Source organism: Camelus dromedarius, chromosome 6 (genome assembly GCF_036321535.1).
Source record: "Camelus dromedarius isolate mCamDro1 chromosome 6, mCamDro1.pat, whole genome shotgun sequence".
Lineage (NCBI taxonomy): Eukaryota > Metazoa > Chordata > Mammalia > Artiodactyla > Camelidae > Camelus > Camelus dromedarius.
The window spans coordinates 5,172,506-5,193,439 of NC_087441.1; the positions used below are offsets into that span (position 1 = coordinate 5,172,506).

At 35.0% G+C, this 20,934-nt stretch overlaps 2 protein-coding genes across 5 annotated transcripts in view; one reads left to right on the top strand and one right to left on the bottom strand.

Annotated features, from left to right (window-relative positions):
* Positions 1-17,569, bottom strand: part of PACRG (parkin coregulated) — a 448,945-nt gene extending 431,376 nt beyond the window's left edge. For both annotated transcript variants that reach the window (XM_031456660.2, XM_010976738.3), the window contains exon 1: positions 17,181-17,569. In XM_031456660.2, coding sequence (XP_031312520.1) covers positions 17,181-17,336 — 156 coding nt within the window. In that variant the 5' untranslated portion in view covers positions 17,337-17,569. The remainder of the gene's footprint in view (positions 1-17,180) is intronic.
* Positions 17,570-17,884: 315 nt separating this feature from the next.
* PRKN (parkin RBR E3 ubiquitin protein ligase) overlaps positions 17,885-20,934 on the top strand; it is a 1,163,915-nt gene continuing 1,160,865 nt past the window's right edge. For all 3 annotated transcript variants that reach the window (XM_031456655.2, XM_031456658.2, XM_031456656.2), the window contains exon 1: positions 17,885-17,994. In XM_031456655.2, the coding sequence (XP_031312515.2) occupies positions 17,988-17,994 (7 nt within the window). In that variant the 5' untranslated portion in view covers positions 17,885-17,987. The remainder of the gene's footprint in view (positions 17,995-20,934) is intronic.

The following is a 20,934-nucleotide window of genomic DNA, read 5'->3' on the forward strand; positions in this document are numbered from 1 at the left end:
TTTCTTATCCCTGACACTCTAGAGCTGAAGTGTGCCACCACATTCAGTCTCTTTCCAACCTGGGGCTCACTGTGTATAGATGCTCTATTCTGTTAACCTTCTTAGCAGGTTGGTCTCTTTTACAAATCCTTGGTTTACTAAGATTTATGGGGGGTTCAGCATATTTTGTCTTAAATTTTAAAAGTCACAGATAATTTTCTGCATTTATTCTTGTTGAAATCAAGGAAACAATGTAAGTCTCCAGAGAAGTTGTTTGTGTTAATGGAGATCTGTACCATTGGAATATGCTGGTTTGTCATCACTCCCCATTATCCCTGCCTTTGCTGAGACCATTTTGTTCTTCTCCTTTTGCTTTGACTCCTCATTTATTTCATTACTCTTCACTTTCTCAACTCATACCAAAGACAAACCTTTAAAGACAATTAGAGTTCAGCTTTTCTTTCACACAGTAAAATAGATAAATTGCCTTTTTGGTGTGTATAGAATAGACCTTCACTTCTTCTAAGCTGTCTTTATTACCTGATGTTAAAAATTCTTCATCTAAATTTTCTGCACTAACTATATGGCTTCTGGATCAGCAGTCGCAATGTTTCAGATGATTGGTTTCTAAATAACTAAACTTTCACTGAGCTTCATGTTTTTTCCTATGATGTGTCTTAACAGGTATGGATAAAACGAAAACTAATTTCATTTCATGTTAAAAAAAACAATTAAATATGTAAAAAAGGCATTTGGTATCAAAAATCAGCCTAGAGGGTTAGATCTGACCACAAGGCAGTATTCTGAAGAGAAGCATTTTTGGGTTGGAGTGTGAAAATTTTATCAATGTACTGTTCAGAATGATAAGTGTTTCGGGTGGAGGACAATTATGGTAACAGTACTACTTCTACCTCATTCTGTCTTCAACCAGCAATACACTTTTCCAGTTTCCACAGCAACCCAATCAATTTCTGATTACAAATGCAAGGAGAGCAATTTAGGCCCAGACTAGGGAAAATGAAGAATATATTTGTAGATTTAGAGAAAATTTGAAATTAGCCCATATCACTCATCTGCGAGGCTCTATTTGATATTCACAATTAAGAAAAAGACTAAAAATTTGAAAGAAAAACATTCTAACTGAAGATAAATTACATTTTATAGAAGACTCTTATTCTTTTTCTTTATTATGTTTTGCAAAGATACAAAAGCTTTCAGGACTGCTGCTGGATGAATGACATCATTTAATTATAGCAGTTGAACTGATTAAAGCAGAAACAAGTGACAATTAGACACCGATGTTTAAACAAGATGGGAACGTGAATAATCTCTATAATCTCTATTTGTTTGGATTAATGCATTTAGTTGCCAAATTACAATATAAAATACTTAGATAAGAATTTTTTTACTTAGACTTTTATTATTTACTTAAAACATAAGGATCATCCTCACTAACTATAACAGAAAACAGAAACACCAACATGGTTAGAGGTCATGCTAATTTTAAAGTAGAATAAAAAGTAAAAAAAAAAATTTATAAAATTGCTTGAATCACATATACCACCCAAATAAATATAACGTATATGGCTTGGAACCACCTTTCACTAATGAAAAAACTTCAGGAGAAGTACTCTTCCTCACTGAATTAAGTGCATTTGTAAAATAAGGTAAAGGCCAATGAAGCGATTAGGCAAACAGGAAATAGTATGTCAGTGACTTGTAGGCATTAATAAGCCTTCCTGAGCACATAACTCACTACCATGAGTGGCTAAATCATCAAGGAGATTAGAATCCTATTAAAATCCTTAAAGGTCTGGGTTATAGAACAGGCCGATTACATGTTAGCAGATCTGGGAAAAAACTGAAAACCACCATCTCCTGAGACTTACTACATTTGATTCTTATGTCGCTGAGTATGTGTCTGTTTCACTGCATTATTTCATTTAATCTCCATGAAAACCCTCTGAAGTTGTAGCAGTCTTTCCATCTGCTGATGAAGCATTTGAGGCTTTGCAAGTTTAAAACTAATATTAAACACTGACAGGGACTATTTGAAGACAATAACTTTAATTGCAGCAAAACGTAGTATTTAACATGTGAAGAGCATTACAGACGCCACACGGAAGACTTTTCAAGAATTTTACTCTATTGGTTGAAGATGGATAATTTAGTTACAAAATGCCTGGTCTAGCTTTCCGAAACGAGATTTTGTTATCTTGCAGTTGGGTCAAATCATTTGATCCCCAGGAAAGATCTGTTGATTATTTTCAAGGCTCAGGAATTCATGATCTAACTTATGATCCTAGAATAATTTTAATGAGTAAAATGACAGTGTGAATGTCTAAGAAATAATTTTTCTGAATGCTATAAAAATTTTTATTGGTTCATTATTCCAGCTTAATGTGTTGTAGTTCAAATTTGCAAAATTCACTGACTAAATTGCACATATGCATCTAGGTCAGCATGAAAGCTAGCTGCTGGCCCTAGGCTGAAATAAATTTATGGTTCCTTACAAAATGTGAAGGATTTCTAAGATATCTTTGAAGGAAAATGAAGGAAGGCAGATATAAATTTGAGTTTTATGTACAAGGAATAAATAAATCTCAACAAATGAAGCAAAATGTTACAGTACTACCTACCAGAGTTTTTAATGAGAAGTCCTAAATATTAATATCTGCTGGGTAACCTGTAGTGGAGACAGCGAATGGGGACATAAATATATTTAGTAGAGAAGATTATGAAGACTTTGTTTTCATAATCTAATGTAACAATGCTTCAATAAAGCTCATATAATAACTATATCCTTAATATCATATATAAATCATGATGGATGTTTTCAGACTATGATAATTGTGCTGTAGACAGTGATACAGTTTACACTTATTAAAATAAGAAATAATGATTTTTTTCTTTAATTCTATGTACTATAGGCCTAAGAGTACAATCCTCATATAATAAGCAGTCTTATACATACTCTGTGAACTTCCAAATGTCTCAAAGATGATAAGGATGAACTTGTCATTCCATTAATAACTTCATGTACCAGCTGGGAGTAAGGCTGACATGATGTGGTTTTGATCCTCTCTACTTCTTGACCTTTGGTATAGCTAATCCACTCTTAGGTATTTAACCAAGAATTAACCAAGAGAGATAAACACCTACTTGTACAAACACTTGTACATTCATAGTGGCTGTTTTTAACAGCCATACACTGGACACTGGTCACCAACAGTGAGTGCTTAAACAAACTGTGCTACATTCATATGAATGGAATATTTTAGCAATAAAAGGAATGTAATATCAATACACACAACAACATGGAGGCATCTCCATGTTGCAAAATAATTATGCTGACTGAAAAAGAATCTGGGAAAATAAAGAGTATATTTCTATATAATTCTATTTATATAAAATTCTAGAAAAATCAAGCTCATCTACAGTAACAGAAAACAGAGATAGGAGAGAGACGGAGGGATTACAAAGAGGCACAGGAAACTTGGGGGTGATGGACACGTTCATTATTTTGATTGCTGTGATGGCTTCACAGTTGTATATGTATGCCAAAACGTATTCACTTCTATACTTTTTGTAGTTTATTGTTAGTACCTCAATTCAACTCTTTAAGAAAAGATATAGTAGTGCAAGCATATTATTTACAGATTTGAAATAACTGTATTAAAATATTTAAAATAAGAAATACTTAAAAGAGGTAGAACTGAAGGAATGTGGCCTGGGGTGGGATGGTGGGAGCCGGCGTAGGCTGGGGTTGATAAGCCCTGACAAGCTAGTCTCACAACTTTATCTATCAACCCTGTGCATGAATCGGATTGATACTTTAAAGAAATAATCTTCTTTTGAAAAAACATTGACAATGCAAAGGAGATTATATGGTTCTTCACCGTAAGCTGAATGAGTTCTGAGTTTGTTTTCCAATATTTTAATATATTTCAGCAGATTCACTCCAACCTACTTTTGTGACTTACAAATGTTGCTAAATTACTTGTGGGTGACTGAACAGGGATGGAGGTGAGATCTATAGTTTTAAAGCAGAGTAAAATTAACAAGTCACCAATTATTTCCCAGAATAGAGAAAGTTATAAAGACACACGATTTTAGCCTGCTTAGCACCTGTACTCAGAAAGCTCTCCACCATCCCCAGAGGGTGAGCCTGTGCTTCCCCTAACAGGAGACTAAGTGCTTCAGTGTCTTTTTTTTTTTTTTTCCTCTGAGCCTCCTGCCTCTTGTTACTATGTATGTATGTATGTATGTATCTATGTATCTATGTATCTATGTATCTATCTATCTATCTATAGCTGGCTCTTGGTTCACTTTGCGACCATAGGTTTGGATTTTAACTCAAACATTGCCTCAGCTGAATCCTGTTAAGCTGTCTCCCATGTCTGTCTCACCTTAAGTCCTACCCTGGCTGAGTCAGTCTGGTTGATTCTGGGTTTGCCAGTGTTAACTCTGGATACAGCTGGTGCTTGTGCTGTGTAAGTCACAGGACGTATTTCAGTCATGTCCAGTACACCCAATACACTGGTGCTGATTCAGGCCTTTGAGATCCTCCCAAGGTTTTTGATTCCTTTGGTTTTCAAGGTCCTAATCTAAAACACCATTGTTGTGATTTTTATCAAAGCATCAACTGTTGACAAGTTTCAAATCAATTCAAATTAGGCTCTACTCGTATAAACAGCCAAATGTGACTTAGAGAAGGTCTTTTTACCTATAAGTTCTTTGTCAATAAATCATCTATTTTTTACTGTAAGTGATGAATATGAAAGAAATGCATAACAGATGTAGATAAGCATTCACAGTAGAATTACTTTCACAAAATAAGTTAGGATGAAACAATCAAGAAGTTACTGAGACTCTCCGATGTCCAGAACACTGTGTAAAGTGTTGAGAGCACAGGGACCAACAATTATAAGATACTGGCCACTTAAACTTTGCACTTCATCTTATAAAAGCTACATTTGATAAATTTCTTCTAAAATATTTTCATTATTTACTCCTAAAAATGACAGAAGATAATTATGTGTGTATAAATCCCTGTGAATGTTTGTATCATCTAGTGTAATCATGAGTAAATAGGATACGTCATTTACTCAAGAAATTCCAAAGGGAAATAAAGCCTACACAGAGGTGTCCTTCATTATTGCATAAAAGTACGAATATTTATTTTATACAACTGTTACTGCTCTGGGTCAATAATCACTATATTACATAAACTCTAAAATACACTGAATTATAGTAGAGGTTTAAATCCAAATACTATTTTAAGTTCATGTGAAAACAATTAATGATTTTACTCAATTTTGAAATAAAGTTATAGTTTTATCATGTAAAACAACTGTCTTTTTTTAATACAAAGTGCAGAACACAGAAGATCTGGTAAAGGATTTACTGTTTGTCTCAGGGACCATTTATTCAGAGGTACTGTGATTGAGAAAGACAATCTGTGAAATATATTTCTCTATGGATTCTGTCGTAAGTAAAAACCACAAAAGAAAGGTAGTTATCCATGATCCATCTTGTACTCATTATTTTATCTGGCACTTATTATATAATCATATTTTTTCTAATCTTACTTTTTCTAGCCTACGCTACATCATGACTTTAACTTGAATTGGTTTAGGAGGATACTTCTAAAATATAAATTATTATTTTTACAACACAATTATTCTTTGTAATATGATCAATTCAAATGCTTTTTCCTAAATGATAGTACATTTGCTAAATAAGCAAATTCAAGGATAATGATATCTGAAATGTTCATTTAGGCTATGATCCTTAAATGTATGTGGAAAACTTAAAAGTAAGCCTCTCCCTGAACATAACACTTCTTCTCTACCACAGACTAACTGAATTACCTTATTCATTCTTTAGAGTTTCAACTTTTGTATCCCAGATATTAAACCTGAATCTCTGTTGCCTCACCTGCTAGGTCCCACAGAATCAATGGTCACCTTTTGTATCAAACTTTAGTACACTTTGCACCAATATATGGTCACTGTCTGATCAATGATGTGTCTGTAAAACCCGCCACAACCCCTTGAGAGTGATAGTTGGATTTTTGGGGGTGGGGGATGTTTGAAACTTTTATTTTGTTCAAAATAAAGTATTTATCACATTTATTTTAGGTCTGATTCAAAATTGTACTTTATGGGAGCTATAAGCACAGTGGAAGTAGAGTCTGGTTCAGCAGGGTTGTGACTGGCACTGCTCTAGATTGACTTTGCTTATAGATGCATTTTTAAGTCAATTCTTATTAAGTAGAAGCAAAACCAATAGGTCTTCCTTAATCCTTTTTTTAAAATTTCATTTTAAGGGCATTAATATGCAACATATATGCTGAAAATATAAATATATATTTTCCATAAAATAAAATAATTGAAATACTATAGACAGGTTCTAGTATTCTGGGTCCCTAAGTGAGTGTGAGTAAAGATTGTTACCCATGGTTAGGTCATTTTCAGAACTCCTAAACCAGGAATTTGATAGGTCCTCTGACATGGTTAAGAAGAAGCAAAGGAACACATCTTGATGTAATTTTCTTCATTATATCCTGATTTCTGTTTGTAACTTGTTTTCTTTTGTATTTTTCTCTTTACTGATCAAAATCACAAGAGTCATGGACATTTAATAATATAAATGGATTTTTAGTAGTTAGTTATGTTTTTAAAATCTTCAATTAAGATAACCTAGGAGAAATTACTAACTTATAGACTATTAAGTAGAAATACAGATAATAAGTAGAGAGAAATACAAAAATTTATCTGCCTATTTCATATTTGTTTAAGATGGACCTAATCTTTATCCTTCATAATATAACATTAAGCAGTAACAATACTTTTATGCAGACGTTCTTTGTAATCTTCTGCTCTAAGACAAATTATCTGGAATTAACAATCCAAAATAAGTATAGACAAAAATGTCTTTTTCCAAGTTTCCATAGAACATTTCTAAAAAATGGCCTTATTCTAGGCCAATAACTTTAATAAATTCCAAGCAGAAAAAACTTTAGAAACCAAATTATATAACCATCAATCAACAAATCTATTAATTAGAAAATCATGATTAAAACATGATCACAAAGTCCCAATTAATGGGAGAAATAATCGCTCATAAATAACAACTCTATATAAGTGGAAAGCAAAAATAAAATTATCTTTTTTAATAACAAGACTAATAATATCTATCAAAAATAAAGGTGTTTTAAAAGAAAGACATGAAATAAATATTCCAATCAAAAAATCTAATTTTTTTTAATAAAGGAGAACAAGAGAACAAAAATGTAGGAGTAGAAATAAGAAATTTGTCAAAACTAGAAGAATCAGTACATTAATTCAGAGTATAGTATATGAAGAGAGAAACAAAAAGAGGAAAATAAACCTTAAGCAAACCTATCAAGAATAAAAGGAATAGATTAGCAATGAGAATATAAAAGCAGACAGTACAATTTTAAATATATTAATGTATGTATGACATGATAGCTCCAGTTTTACACAAAAGCATGTAATGATGCTTTTCAGGAATAATTCAAGGTGATAAACTCTAGTGAAAGGGATTTGATACTTAATTTTTTTCCTCTTTTAGGTATTTTCTTAAAAGTCGACACAAGAATTTTCCCCTTTTATAATTAAAATAATTTCTCAAAAACACAATAGTAAAAGGAAAACATACTAAAAGCCAATAAATTATCTTTTGTAGAATGAAACTGTAGTATGTATATTTAGTTTTCTTCCTAAAGGGAAGTTTTAGCTTTAGTTTATAGAAACATTATTTTGCTCAAGCAGCAAAGAACTCCAGGAAGGCAGGTCCCTCCTAAAGCCCCAAAGGATGAGTGAAACCTAGCAATCCTGTCTCCTTACCTGTTACTGACTGAATATCTGTGTCCCTGAATTCATATGCTGAAGCCTTAATCCCTAAGGTGATGGTATTTAGAAATAGGGCCTTCGAGAGACAATTAGGGTTCAGTTAGGTCATGCACAGAGTAAAGAACATGTGAGGACACAGTGGGAAGTCCTACCATCTACAAGCCGGAAGGGGAATCTCACCGAGAACTGAATTGTCCAGCACTTCGATCTTGGACTGCCCAGCCTTGAGAATTCTGAGAGGTAAATTTCCATGTGTAAACCCCTGGTTTGTAGTATTCTGCTATGGCGGCCTGAGCTAAGACACTAGTCATCTGGAATATTAAACTGGTAAAATGTTAAAATTTAAATTTGATATTATGGATATGACTTAACAGGAGAGATTAGCTTCACCAGTTTCTAAACATATTACTGAATTACAGTACTTTAAATTGTGTTATATTGGTAAAAATTTCCTCTGAAATATCTGAGTATTATGTAGAATTATAATATAAAACAAATAATAATATAAATCAGCAGGGAATAGAACATTGCTTAATAAATGTCTTTGGTGGGGGTGGGTATATAGCTCAGTGGTAGAGCACATGCTTAGCATGCATGAGGTCCTGGGTTCAATCACCAGTCTTTCCATTTAAAAAATAATAATAAAATAAAATAAATCAATAAAAAAATGTAAATGTCTTTGGAAAAACTGAATAGCATAATGCTATGTCCCTAAATATTCTTAACCTTTATTAAACACTAATTAAATCAACTCCAGACATAACTAGAATAATTAAATCAGAATCTTGGAGGATGACCCAGGAATCATTTTTTAAGCTCCCCAGGTGATTAAAATTTGCAACCTATGAATCACAGCCTTAGATGTTTCCAAACCTTTTATAATATATATCATGAATGGTTTTCAGAGGTGCTGAGATATTAATCCTCTCAACACTTACTAGGTGGATAGGGTGGATGGCAGGGAGGGCTGGGGGACTAGTGCCTGAGGCCATAGGAGAGAGAACAGGCAAAGTCAAGCATTGCAGGGGTGGTATAGATCAAATCTTCATCTGAGTCTTTAGATTCTGAAGATCTCTGATTCAGTAGTTCTACTTTCTACTTCAGAAATTATATTTCAAAGAGATATTTTAAAATATGGAGCAAAATTATATAAAAATATTCATTTTGACATTATATATAATGCCATTATATATACATTATATATAATAGCAAAAAACTGAAAGCAACCTGAGTGAATGACTAAGTAAATTATGGCACATTCAGAGAACAGAACTTTATGAAGTTTTTTAAATGCTCAAGAGCAGTTTGCAATGACATGCAAAATATTAGCAAGTTAGGAGGAATCCATAAAACTTCATTAAAATGTTATAATTACACACAATACAAACTAAACATGTTAACCATATAAACATATGTGTATTATGCACATATATTCTCCACAAAGAACATAAATATACTTCATTTATATATGTAAGTTCTATAAAAATATATATAATTAAAGAATTTTAAACATGTATATAATGAATAGAATTTACAAATTAATCCTTTTTGGCACAGAAAGCAGAAAATAAAATTGAATACTGAATGAACAGAAGCCTGGTCTGTTTTGTCTCCGGGCCTTTTCCCATTACCACTAACTATTCCCCTCAGTCCCTCTCATTTTTTGTATTTCACCAAACAAAAATTCCCTTTGGGAATCCTTCCCAGACATAGCCTCTTTCAGGTCTTTGGCTCTGTGTTCTGGTAGCATCACACACTTCCCCTCTGACATCCTATAAAAACAGCAGCCATCTTGCTCCTGTCACAAAATGAACTGAAAACATCAGACTTAAAATAAATCTACATTCTCCTGTAGGAACTGTCAGTTCTGTCCTTGGATCACACTGGACCACCAAAAGGCTACATACAGGTACCATGTGAATTTAACCTCATGCAGAATCCAGTTCCTCAAGATAGGATTTAATATCACCTATTTGATCTTTACTGAAGTCTTCTGTGGATGAAATTTGCAACTGTATTTCTTGTAAGAAATAAGAACATAGACATGGTGTGTTGCATGTATTTAAATGCTATAGGATCAATTTCTCTGAGAACTCAGTGCAGAGAAAGCTTGAATTCCCTATAGGAACTGATAGGCTACCTCTTTTGTGATAATGAGAAGTGTATAATGTTCCCCTTTCGGCAACAGATGCCAAGAAGCTCAGAATGAAATTTGAACATCGATCAATAAATATACTGACCCTTATGAATGGAAAAATTGATTCTCCTTTTCTTTAGCTCAAGCTTTCTACTTAAATTACATTTTACTTCACTGTTTCACTATTGTTAGTTCTATTTTGTTTCAGATCACTCCAATTTATTTTCAAAGCCAATTATTTTAATATAGATGTATCTCATTGTCAGCCTATTAAAATTGGTTGATGAGAACATTATAAATAAATACATAAATAAAATGTTTGAGATCTTTCCTCTCACAAATATATATTTTAAAAAGAGAGGGATGAAAGTCATCATTAAGAGAATGGAAAGGACAGTCACAGAGTGGAAAATTATATTTGCAATTCATGTATTTGACAAATACTAGAGTATGAAAAATAAGAAGCACTACAAATAAATAAACCTAATCAAGCCAAGAGAAAAACAGGTAAAAGTCTTGAAAGGCACTTCACAAAAGAGAATCAAATGGCCAATACATATTTTTTAAAGTTTTTAACCCCATTAGTCACAATAAAAATGAATATTAGATCCACAGTGAGATAACATACACTCACTAGAACACATAAAATCCAAAATAAAGAATATAGTAATTATCAATAATACTATAGCGCAAAGGGCACTTTCATACAGAGCTGACAGGAGCTTAAATTGATTGAAAACTCAATTTTGAAAATGGCTTTGATATAGTTATTAAAACAAACATATGCATACCCTAGAACCCAGTGGTTTTAAGGTATTTATACTTGGACATTCATACATATAGTTCTCTAATAAAGATGTACTAGAAAAGAAGAACAGAGTTGGAAGTCTTATGCTCTATGACTTCCAACTATACTACAAAGCCACAGTAATGAAAATAGTATGGTACTGGGGAAAGAAAAGAGACACATAGATCCATGGAAAAGAATAGAGAGCCCAGAAATAAACCCATGCACTTATGGCCAATTAATCTACCATAAAGGAGGCAAGATATACAATGGAGAAAAGACAGTCTCTTCAATAAGTGATGCTGGGAAAACTGGAGAGCTACACGTAAAACAATGAAATTAGAACATTTTCTCATACTGTGTAAAAATAAACTTAAAATGGATTAAAGACTTAAATGTAAGACCAGAAACCAGAAAATTCCTAGAAGAAAATACAGGCAGTATGCTGTTTAACATAGGTTTAGCAATGTTTTTATTTTTTATTTTTTTAGCAAATTTACTGGATTAAAAAATGGGCAGAAGAACTGAATAGACATTTTTCCAAAGAAGACATATATACAGATGAACAACAGGCACATGAAAAGACATTCAACATCACTAATTGTCAGGGAAATGCAAATCAAAACCACAGTAAGATATTACCTCACACCTGTCAGAATGGTTATCATCAAAAAGACCACGAATAACAAATACTGGCAAATATGATGGGAAATGGAATACTTGTACACTATTGGTGGGAATGTGAATTGGTGCAGCCACTATGGAATACAATATGGAGATTTCTTAAAAAGCTAAAAATAGGACCACCATATGATTCAGAAATTCCACTTCTGGGTATATATCCAACGAAAATGAAAACACTAGTTCAAAAAGATACAAGCAGCTCAACATTATTAACAACATTATTATTTACAATAACCAACATATGGAAGCAACCTGAGTGTCCATCAAAAGATGAGTGGATAAAGAAGATGTGGTATTATATATATACACACATAATGAAATTTTATACACACACACACATACACACACACACACATACACACACACATGAAATACTACTCAGCCATAAAAAAGAATGAAATTTTGTCATTTGCAACAACATGAATGGACTTAGAGAGTATTATGCTTAGTGAAAAAAGTCTGACAGAGAAAGACAAATACCATCCGTTATCACTTATACATGAAATCAAAAAAGTAAAACAAATTAGTGAATATAACAAAAAAGAACCAGACTCATAGATATAGAGAACAAACTAAGTTACTAGTGGGGAGAGTGAAGCAGGGAGGGGCAAGATAGGATTAGGGGATTAAGAGGTACAATCTACTATGCACAAAAAAATAAGCTACAAGGATATATTTTACAGCACAGCAAATATAGCCAATATTTTATAATAACTATAAATGAAGAATAATCTTTAAAAATTGTGAATCACTATGTTGTACATCTGAAATATATAATATTATACATCAACTATATCTTAAGTTTGTAAAAAGGTTCTAGAATTTTCATGGTAGCACTATTTGTAATAGTCTTATCCTAGAAATCACACAAATACTCATCAACAGAGGAATGAATCAACAAATTGTTATATTCCCACACAAAAATAGTATAAATGAGTAAGTATGAAGGATCGATAATCGTATGCAGTAATGTGGGTGAATTTCACAAATACAATGGTGATCCCAGACGCCAGACATAAAACAACTACATATTTTATGATTCCATGAATATAAGCACATATCTGTTGACTGAAGTCAGGATAAAGTTAGCTTAGGGTGTATTTGGGCAGTGACTAGACAGGTCCTGAAGGAGTTTTGTGGTGTTGGCAATTCTTGTTCTGGGTGCTAGGTACATGAGAGCATTTGACTTAATATTTATCGAATGATACACATGCATTTTCTATTCGCATATTAGGCATCAACCAAAGTCTAAAAAAAGTGATCAAGAGGCGACTGGTCTGAGTTAGAAAAATCTAGTAATACAACATCCATTATTTGCTCTGCCATTTAATAAGTGACCCACAACAACCAAAAATTAAATTGTCTGAGATTTGTATGCTAAGTAGAGAAAAAAGTCTGTCCTGCCTCCACATAGGGTTGCTTGGAAAGCCAAATGGTTAAGAGATGACTAGCTCTGTCACATATTAAAGCATATACAAAGCCACTATGATTAGTATACCTATAGTACTGATAGAGCATTTAAGTTAATTAGGAAGATGTTTGATATCATTTAGTTTATATGTAAAAGGTACTGTAACAACCATCTGACCATTTTGGGGAAAAAAAAGTAAAAATTTATACCTCACTTCTTAAACCAAAATGAATTAAGATGAAGTAAAGCTTTAAAAAAAAAACACTGAAATTATAAGAGGACTAGGGGAAAAAAGGTTAAAATTTTCTCTGTAATCTTAAATAGGAGAAAACTTTACTAAGCCAAGACACTTTAAGATTTTACAATGGGCACGTATAACTTTAATAAGAAGCTCATTAAAAATGGCATAAAACATGTGTATATTATTATCATTCCTGTATTTTATATTTATGTAACACTATTAGCATTTTCTTGAAGGTGCTAATTTGAAGATGATTGCTAATCATGGTATAAAACATGGTCATTCATTAATTTATTGACAAAAACAAAAAAAAATAGCACCTACTATGTGCCAGGAATTTTCTCGAGCTGGGATGTAGCAGTGAGTGAAAGAGTGTGTGCACGTATGTAGGCAGAAGGGCATTCAAGCAAAGGGAACAATATAAGCAAAATCAAAACAATGAAGAGTTAGTTTAATTCAGTGGAAGCAAATGAGAATAGTGGGAGATGAAATTAAAACCACAGAATAGGGTTAGACCACAGAAGGCCTTGGTGGTTTTGTGGCAGAACCACAATTTTTTCTGTAAGAACCAAGGAACTCCAAAAGCTTTCAGCAGTGATAAGAGGAGAACTTTGTCCTGAAAGTATGAATGGAACAGTACTGACAGCTGACTGAGGCAATCAACCAATTGGTGGGTAGTCTAGAGACCAGTTTGGATGATACTGTAAGAATCTAGACAAATGGTAATGAGGGCCTCTATCAGGTTATTGTCACTTGGTCCACTTCCATTGTCCTGAGTAGGTGTTTATAAGCCTTACCATAGCTGTGTATTTATTTGTACTATAATTTACTTGTGTATCTCCTTTTCTGTACTTGCAATAATTAGCACTCATGGCGGACACTTTAAATCATCTCCCGATTTCCCTTCTTCCCTTTATAACAGTAATGAAAAACCTCAAGTCTCAGCTAGACACAGAGCTACCAGTCAGAGACTACATTTCCTAGCCTCTCCTGGAACTGGATGTGGTCACAAGCCTAAGTTTTGGCAATGGATTTGAGTGATGAGTGCAGCTTCTGGGACATGCTGCTTGCTCTCCATTCTCCCTACCTCTTCTTACAGGTTGCTCCTTACCCATTTTTCTCTCCATGTGCATGAAGTAGGTGTTGGAGATTATGCCCTTTTGGGGTTAAAAAATACTCAGCCCTTTTCCTATGGAATAGTTATGGAGGGCCTATAATTGCTGCAAGCATCAGTCTTTCATAGGTTTTTGCAAAAAGGGAAAATACAGGCCTATGACTAAAGCCTGGCCAGTGGGATGTGAGTGCAAGTGGGGTGCTGCATCTGGGTCATGCCCATAAAAGGAAGCACTCTGTTTCTTATTTTCTCCATCTTGAGAGTAGGGATTTGATCCTGGTGGTGGTGAACCTGGACCCAGGGCATCATCCTACGAGATACAAAGCAAAAATATACAAGGCTTCTGTGTCCTTGGACCTGTCTCACAGGGAAGCAGAGCCCAGTCTCCAAGGATTGCCCACAAACTTGGATTCTTACACACGAGAGTAACGACTTCTATCTTAGTCAAGCTGCTGTTACTTAGTCACTGTTAAAACAGCCAAATCAATATTTTAAGATATAATTTATCAATATTGAGCATTAATGCTATGTGTTGAATGCATTGATAAGTTTAAAAGTTTCTATATAAGTAAAGCAATATTTAAAAAAAATTATTTCTCCCATTCCCCTAAGCTTTGATGACAAAACATCTATAGTCTACTGAAAAGGAAAGCTGTAATATAAAGTTTAAGTTCAAGTCAATATCTCATTCATCACAGCCTTGGGTCCACATCTTAACTAGCTTTATGATAAGGTAGATCAGCACAGTAAGCATCCACTTACTGGCTGTTGAGATGAACCCAATACAACACTACATTACTGGTTTCTGGTTATGGGTTCTATCATACCACATACAAGGCTTTTAAAGGGAAAGTAAATGATGAAATCTTCAAATTCTGCATCACCTAGCATTGTTTTTAGTCAAATAACATAATAAAATGAATTTGACTATTACTCCCTGATTGCAGGACTTCTGTCATTGCTTGTTTCCATATAGAATGCAACAGTTTCAAAGATGTAAAGGAACTACTCACTACTGAAGAACAACATTTGACATTGGAATTTAAAAAACTAGCCATTTACATTTATCATTATAGTGTAAATAAATTTGCAGTCACATGTACAGATTATAACTGTTTAAGGATTTCGGTTTGCACAGCCCATGTGATCATATCTGTCTATGATCAAGCTTGTCTACTTATCTTACTAAAGTACCCTTAAAGAAACACTCTTAGATTAAAGAATAACAAACAAACAAAAAACTGTTGTTGATTGAATGAATGAATGGATGGATGGATGGATGAATAATGTGTGTATCATACATTGTATTATAATCTAACAATTATGATATCCACAAAATAAAATGAATGAATGACTCATCCTCTTTTGAGGATCCCAAAGGAGACATAATTATCACACTAAGGGAGTTTCCTTAAATATATGAAAACAAGAAGATAATTTATCTCAAGTTGTTTATAATGAAGGCTACCTCATAATCAGTGCAATTTTTTTGAGCCTTGTAAGCATATTTGTTACATTTGGCAATACTGAAATACTTGATTTTCCAGAATTATGACTTTAGATGAAAGGCAATGCTTTTTAAAAAAATAAACATGAATATAAATGTAGGTTTAGAAAAAAAAATCTGATCAATTTTCACATCTTTGAAGAAATAAAACATTGAAAAAAAATCACCAAAATTTTAATAATAAATATTGTGTAGAAGAAATAAAACAAATAATTAATTTGAGTGTTATGATATTCTGTATTACTAATAAATGAGCCATCTGGGCTCCTATGACCACCTATTCACATGAAATACATGCAAAACCACTGCAGTTACAACAAAACACAAGTTCTAGTCTATTTCTAAGAATTTTAACTATTGTAATTCAACTGACATATTCCAATAACCAGAATTTCATTTTGTGTAGCAATACAGGAATCTGGCTTAGGGGTCTAAAGGTGATCTGTTTCATTCAGGTATTTTAAAGTTGTGGTTTAGGAGTAAGGTATTACGTTTGCAACATTTATGTGAAACAAATAATGTGACACTGGAAAGCAACACTCTTCATTTAACATAATGAGTTGCTATGCAGTAAGTCACACTCCCAGAGTGTGAATTACACAAATTTGAAAGCTGCATTTATTATTTAATATCTCATGCCCAGACAAGTGCTTACTCAGTAGTAAAAGCTGGTGTAGCATGCCAAATTTAAAGCTTTTTTTCTTTAAACTATTATGCATGTAGCAAACCATTTGTGTGCAGTTCAAACCGTTTTCCCCAACAGTGTTGAGAATAATTTATTTTTACTATCACAAAAAATAGAAATGGAATATGAATTGTGTTAATAGGCAGAGATACTTGAACTGAAGCTTGCATTATTTAAAATCAATGGTTTAACAGTTCTATCTGGAAACAGACTTCTCATTAAGTTGCCTTTCATTACTCTAACATGCCATTTTGTGAGAAATAGTGTTAGAATAAATGCTAGGATATTCTAAAAATGCCTAGGTTGAATTGATGAAATTTCTTATTGTTAATTAATGAGTTTATGTTCCCATTTATACATCAGCACATGTCAAATTTTGCAAGAGATTTTATGAATTTATAAGAACTCTCCTTCTATAAGGCCCTTTGCTGAGTGGGGCTCGTTTAAGAAACATTAAATAAAGGAGATCTTTCCTCTTCGTGTAAATAGCTTAAGAGTAGTTTTGGGTGGTCTAGAAACCGTGAGTTATTAGGAAGATGTTTGTAAATGGGCACAGTTGCCCGAGATCCTTTCTAACAAACTAGCCCGGACCTCCGCACTCTGCTGGGCACCGTCTGCTACTGGCCGAGTAGTTGCCTTTTTTTTGGCAAAGACCACCCAGGAAGTGGGCTCAGAATCCACCTGGCCAGCCAACCTCTCTAGCCTGGTGTCCCCTGATTCGGAGCGAGTGCATTCGATTCGGGAAGATCACTTACGACTGAGTTTTTCATCATGGCTTTGACTGTGAAGCCCTCAGAAACCAGGGAGTGAGGCTGGTGCACCGGGAGCGGCTGTTGCGCCAGCAGCTTGGTCCTCTTCGGCATCTTGTCTGGGCATTTGTTTAAGCTCAGGGTCTCTTTTTCTGCCACCATCTTCCTAGAAAATAGCTTGTTCTCATAAAACGTGTAGCAAAACAATCAGTGAGTTTTACGGATGTGAGAAGGAGGTCGGGAAAAAATGTAAAAAGGCCCGAGAATGGTAGAAATTCAACCCCTTGTGGTGCCCAGGTCGATCCAGGTGTTTGGCAGCTCCTAGGTGAAGGGAGTCAAGGGGACGGGAGGGGCGGGAAGAAGGCGGCACCGTGGCTAGAGCTGAAACAAGCTTCCAAAGGCGGCCCTCCCGGTTGCTAAGCTACACGTCAACACTGCGGCCGAGCGGCCCTGCCTCCCGGTGACGTGCGTTTCCTGGGCCTCAGGCCGGAAGGGCCGCGGGCGGCGGGCGGCACGGGCGGCGCGGGCGGCTGGCGGCGGGCGCTGGGCGGCGGGCGGCGGGCGGCGGGCTGCGACGGGCGACCGACGGGCGGCGGGCGGTCTGAGGAGAAATTACGCGTTAGAACTACGACTCCCAGAAGGCCTCGGGCTGCGCGCCCTTTGCGCGTGCGCACTCTGCCGGCCGGGCGCGGGGGAGGGGCGTCCAGGAAGGTTTAACCCCGGAGCGCCGCTGGTGGGAGGTGCAGGCGGGCGCCGGTGTGGGTGTAGGCCTCCGTGTGTGCCCCGCAGCCTCCACCTGCCTGCCCAGTGACCATGATAGGTACGTGGGTACCTGCCAGGTACCGCCTCTCTGCGCCGCCCCGCGCCCAGCTGTGGTGTCCCGCCGGGCCTCAGCTGACAGGGACCCCAGGGTGCCCGCCCGTGTCAACTGTCAGTGGCAGGGTGGCCGCGCCGCCCTCAGCCCGCGCCAGCTTGCCAGTGCCCGCCGTGGGCCTGGAGCATAAGTGTGTGTGTGTGTGCTCTAAGCCCCCGCCGGCCCGGTGTGACAGGCTGCCCCTGGAGACCACTTCGCTAGGAGCCTGGGTGCGCGTCGGCGCCGCCCGCGGTGAAGGCTGGTCTGGCGGCCCCGACGCGAGCGCCCTGCCCCGCCCGGACCCTGAGGGTCCGTGCCGGCCCCGACTCCCTCCCTCAGGGCTCGCTGGTAATTCTCCAGTTTGGGACGGATTGGGACCCACTGTCTGGAGAACTCTTTAAGGGAAACCCTAGCGAAGCGTTAAACTCTAATGGGAGGAACCTGGTGATGATGGTTGAGAGCAAAAGAAATTCCCACAGGTGGATTTACACTTCTTGATCCCTTGGATTTTGCGTTCTAGATCTCTCATTGGAGATCTGAGATGAAAGAGTGATTTAAAGTAAATGGTAGCAAGAATGAAAACTTTCACATAATGAACTAATGATTCATTATGCCAAAAAAACCCACACAAAGCACTTTTTAAATACACAAAATGACCTAGGTGCGTTTTTGTGAATAAAGCTTTGAAAGTGGCTATTAGAATTGCTTTTAAACCCTGATAATATGTGAGATTCGAAAAGTTCTTCACTTCCAGGATTGTCAAACCAAAAGTTATTTTAAGGGTAGTCTCTGAAAATTAGTGAGAATGTACAGTATGATTACAAAATATTGCTATTTTGGGAGTATATTATGACAGAGATTTCCTCTAGATTACGTATTGGTTTGGCGAGTTTATTAGGGGATTATTCCTGACGGGCACAACTTAAAAAACACTGATTGCTGCAACAACATCTGAAGTCAGATGTAGTCTATCCAGGAAGATGAGAGGTGAATTTTTAAAATATGTTGTTTGTATGCACTGATAGACTCTTCTTAAGTCTTTTATTTATTAAATTAATGTTAAAATGTAGAACATTCTATCCATCACTAGGAGAATCATGCCAGCTAACTGACGCTGTCTTTGCAGCAATGATAAAACCTAAGGATGTTGTGCAGTTTTTCTTACCTTTCTAGCATGCTGTGACTTATGGTGAATGACTTTGAGAATTATCAAATTAAGAAAAATGTATAAATTTTTATGAATCTTTTGAGCCTTTTTAAAGTGACAATTACATAAGATCTATTTGTACACACAAATCTGTACTGAATCAGAAAACCAAGTAGAAAATGTTCAAAATCTATGCTGTCAGTATTTTACAGGAGGGAAAAAAAAAAAAAACCAGCCTTTTCCTATCTTGAAGACAGTTGTGCAAATTTTATTTTAATCATTGTAATCTAGTGCATGAATAATTCTAAAATAAATAAACTAATGGTAAGGCTATTTAAGACAAGAATTTAAGATCTAAAAACCATCACTTAATTCTAAATTGTTTTCTAATAGATGATTATATAAATAATTTTGTTAGGATGGATTATATTTAGGCAGTTTAGTTTATTTGGGATTTAGGAACACGAGAAGGAAGAATATTATCTTTAGACTTAATGATTAGATATTTATTAATAACTGATAATGACACTGTGACTATAAAGTGGATTTTTAAAAGTGTTCTTTCTTATAATTCAGCTATTGTTTTACATAGTGCAAATAAGTGTACTGCAACATAAATAAATCCATGCGCTCTCCCAAGAAAAGTACCTTACTTGTAGACATGTAGACAATATGCAGTAAATTGTTTTATACAGCTAGTCAACTATTTGCATTGCCGAATTCTGTCAGTGGGTACATTTTACTAAGAATCTTAATTGCTAATTTTGGACTTGGTTGTGTTGAATAATGCCAAAGGTAAGTGAAAGTGGAAGCAACTGAAGGAAAGTCTTGGAGTGAAGGGTTTCCTGTTTCTAACTAACCTTTGAAGCCAGAAAAGGCACTGTAGTCTATACACAGTGATAAACTGGAGATTAAAATATAATGAATATGAATCTGGGGATTATTTTATTTCTTGTTAAAGATGTGTGCTGCTCAGAACTTGTCCCCTTTGTGCCTATGCTCTCTTTAATTGCTATACTCTCTTTAATGAAAATAGCACTTTTCTACTTTATTTAAATAGACTCATTTTTGAGGAAAAACAAAAATTAAATTTCTTGGTAGAACAGGAGTAAAGGGGATTGACTGTTACCTCATAACCAATAAAATTACCTTCCTTTTACTTTCTCAGAACCCAGGGTTCTCTCTTGGCACAGAAACTGTTTTAAAAGTTCTTACAATCCCACTTGGATTAGGATTAATATGTTAAATGCCTTAACCCAGACAGCTACAGAAACCTAATTGAAGTAGGTGAAAAATTATGGCGTTTTGAGAAGTAGAGAGAAAGATTTCAAAACAATATAAAGCAGCATAGAAAAACTTAAGAAACTTCAGCATAGAAAAATATAATTTTGGTGCCTCTATTAAAAATGTATTTCACAATTTTTTAAAAATTAGCAATTTTGGTGTTTAAAATTTAATTTTAATAGTGATATTTGCGATATAGTCTATATGTAGGTTGTGTAGGACTGGATTTAGGTATTTAAGTACTATCAGATGTTAAAGTGAATTAATATACATATATATATATAATATATACATATTATATATATATAATATATATATACACAACCAAGTTGCCACTATTGAAATTCAAATTCAATGTCTTAAAAATGATTTTGATTGATTTAAAAATAATTAATAATATAATCTCTTCTATACCTTGTTTAACTTAACATCTCTTAGAAAATTACATATCTGCATTCAAGATTTGCCACATAGTA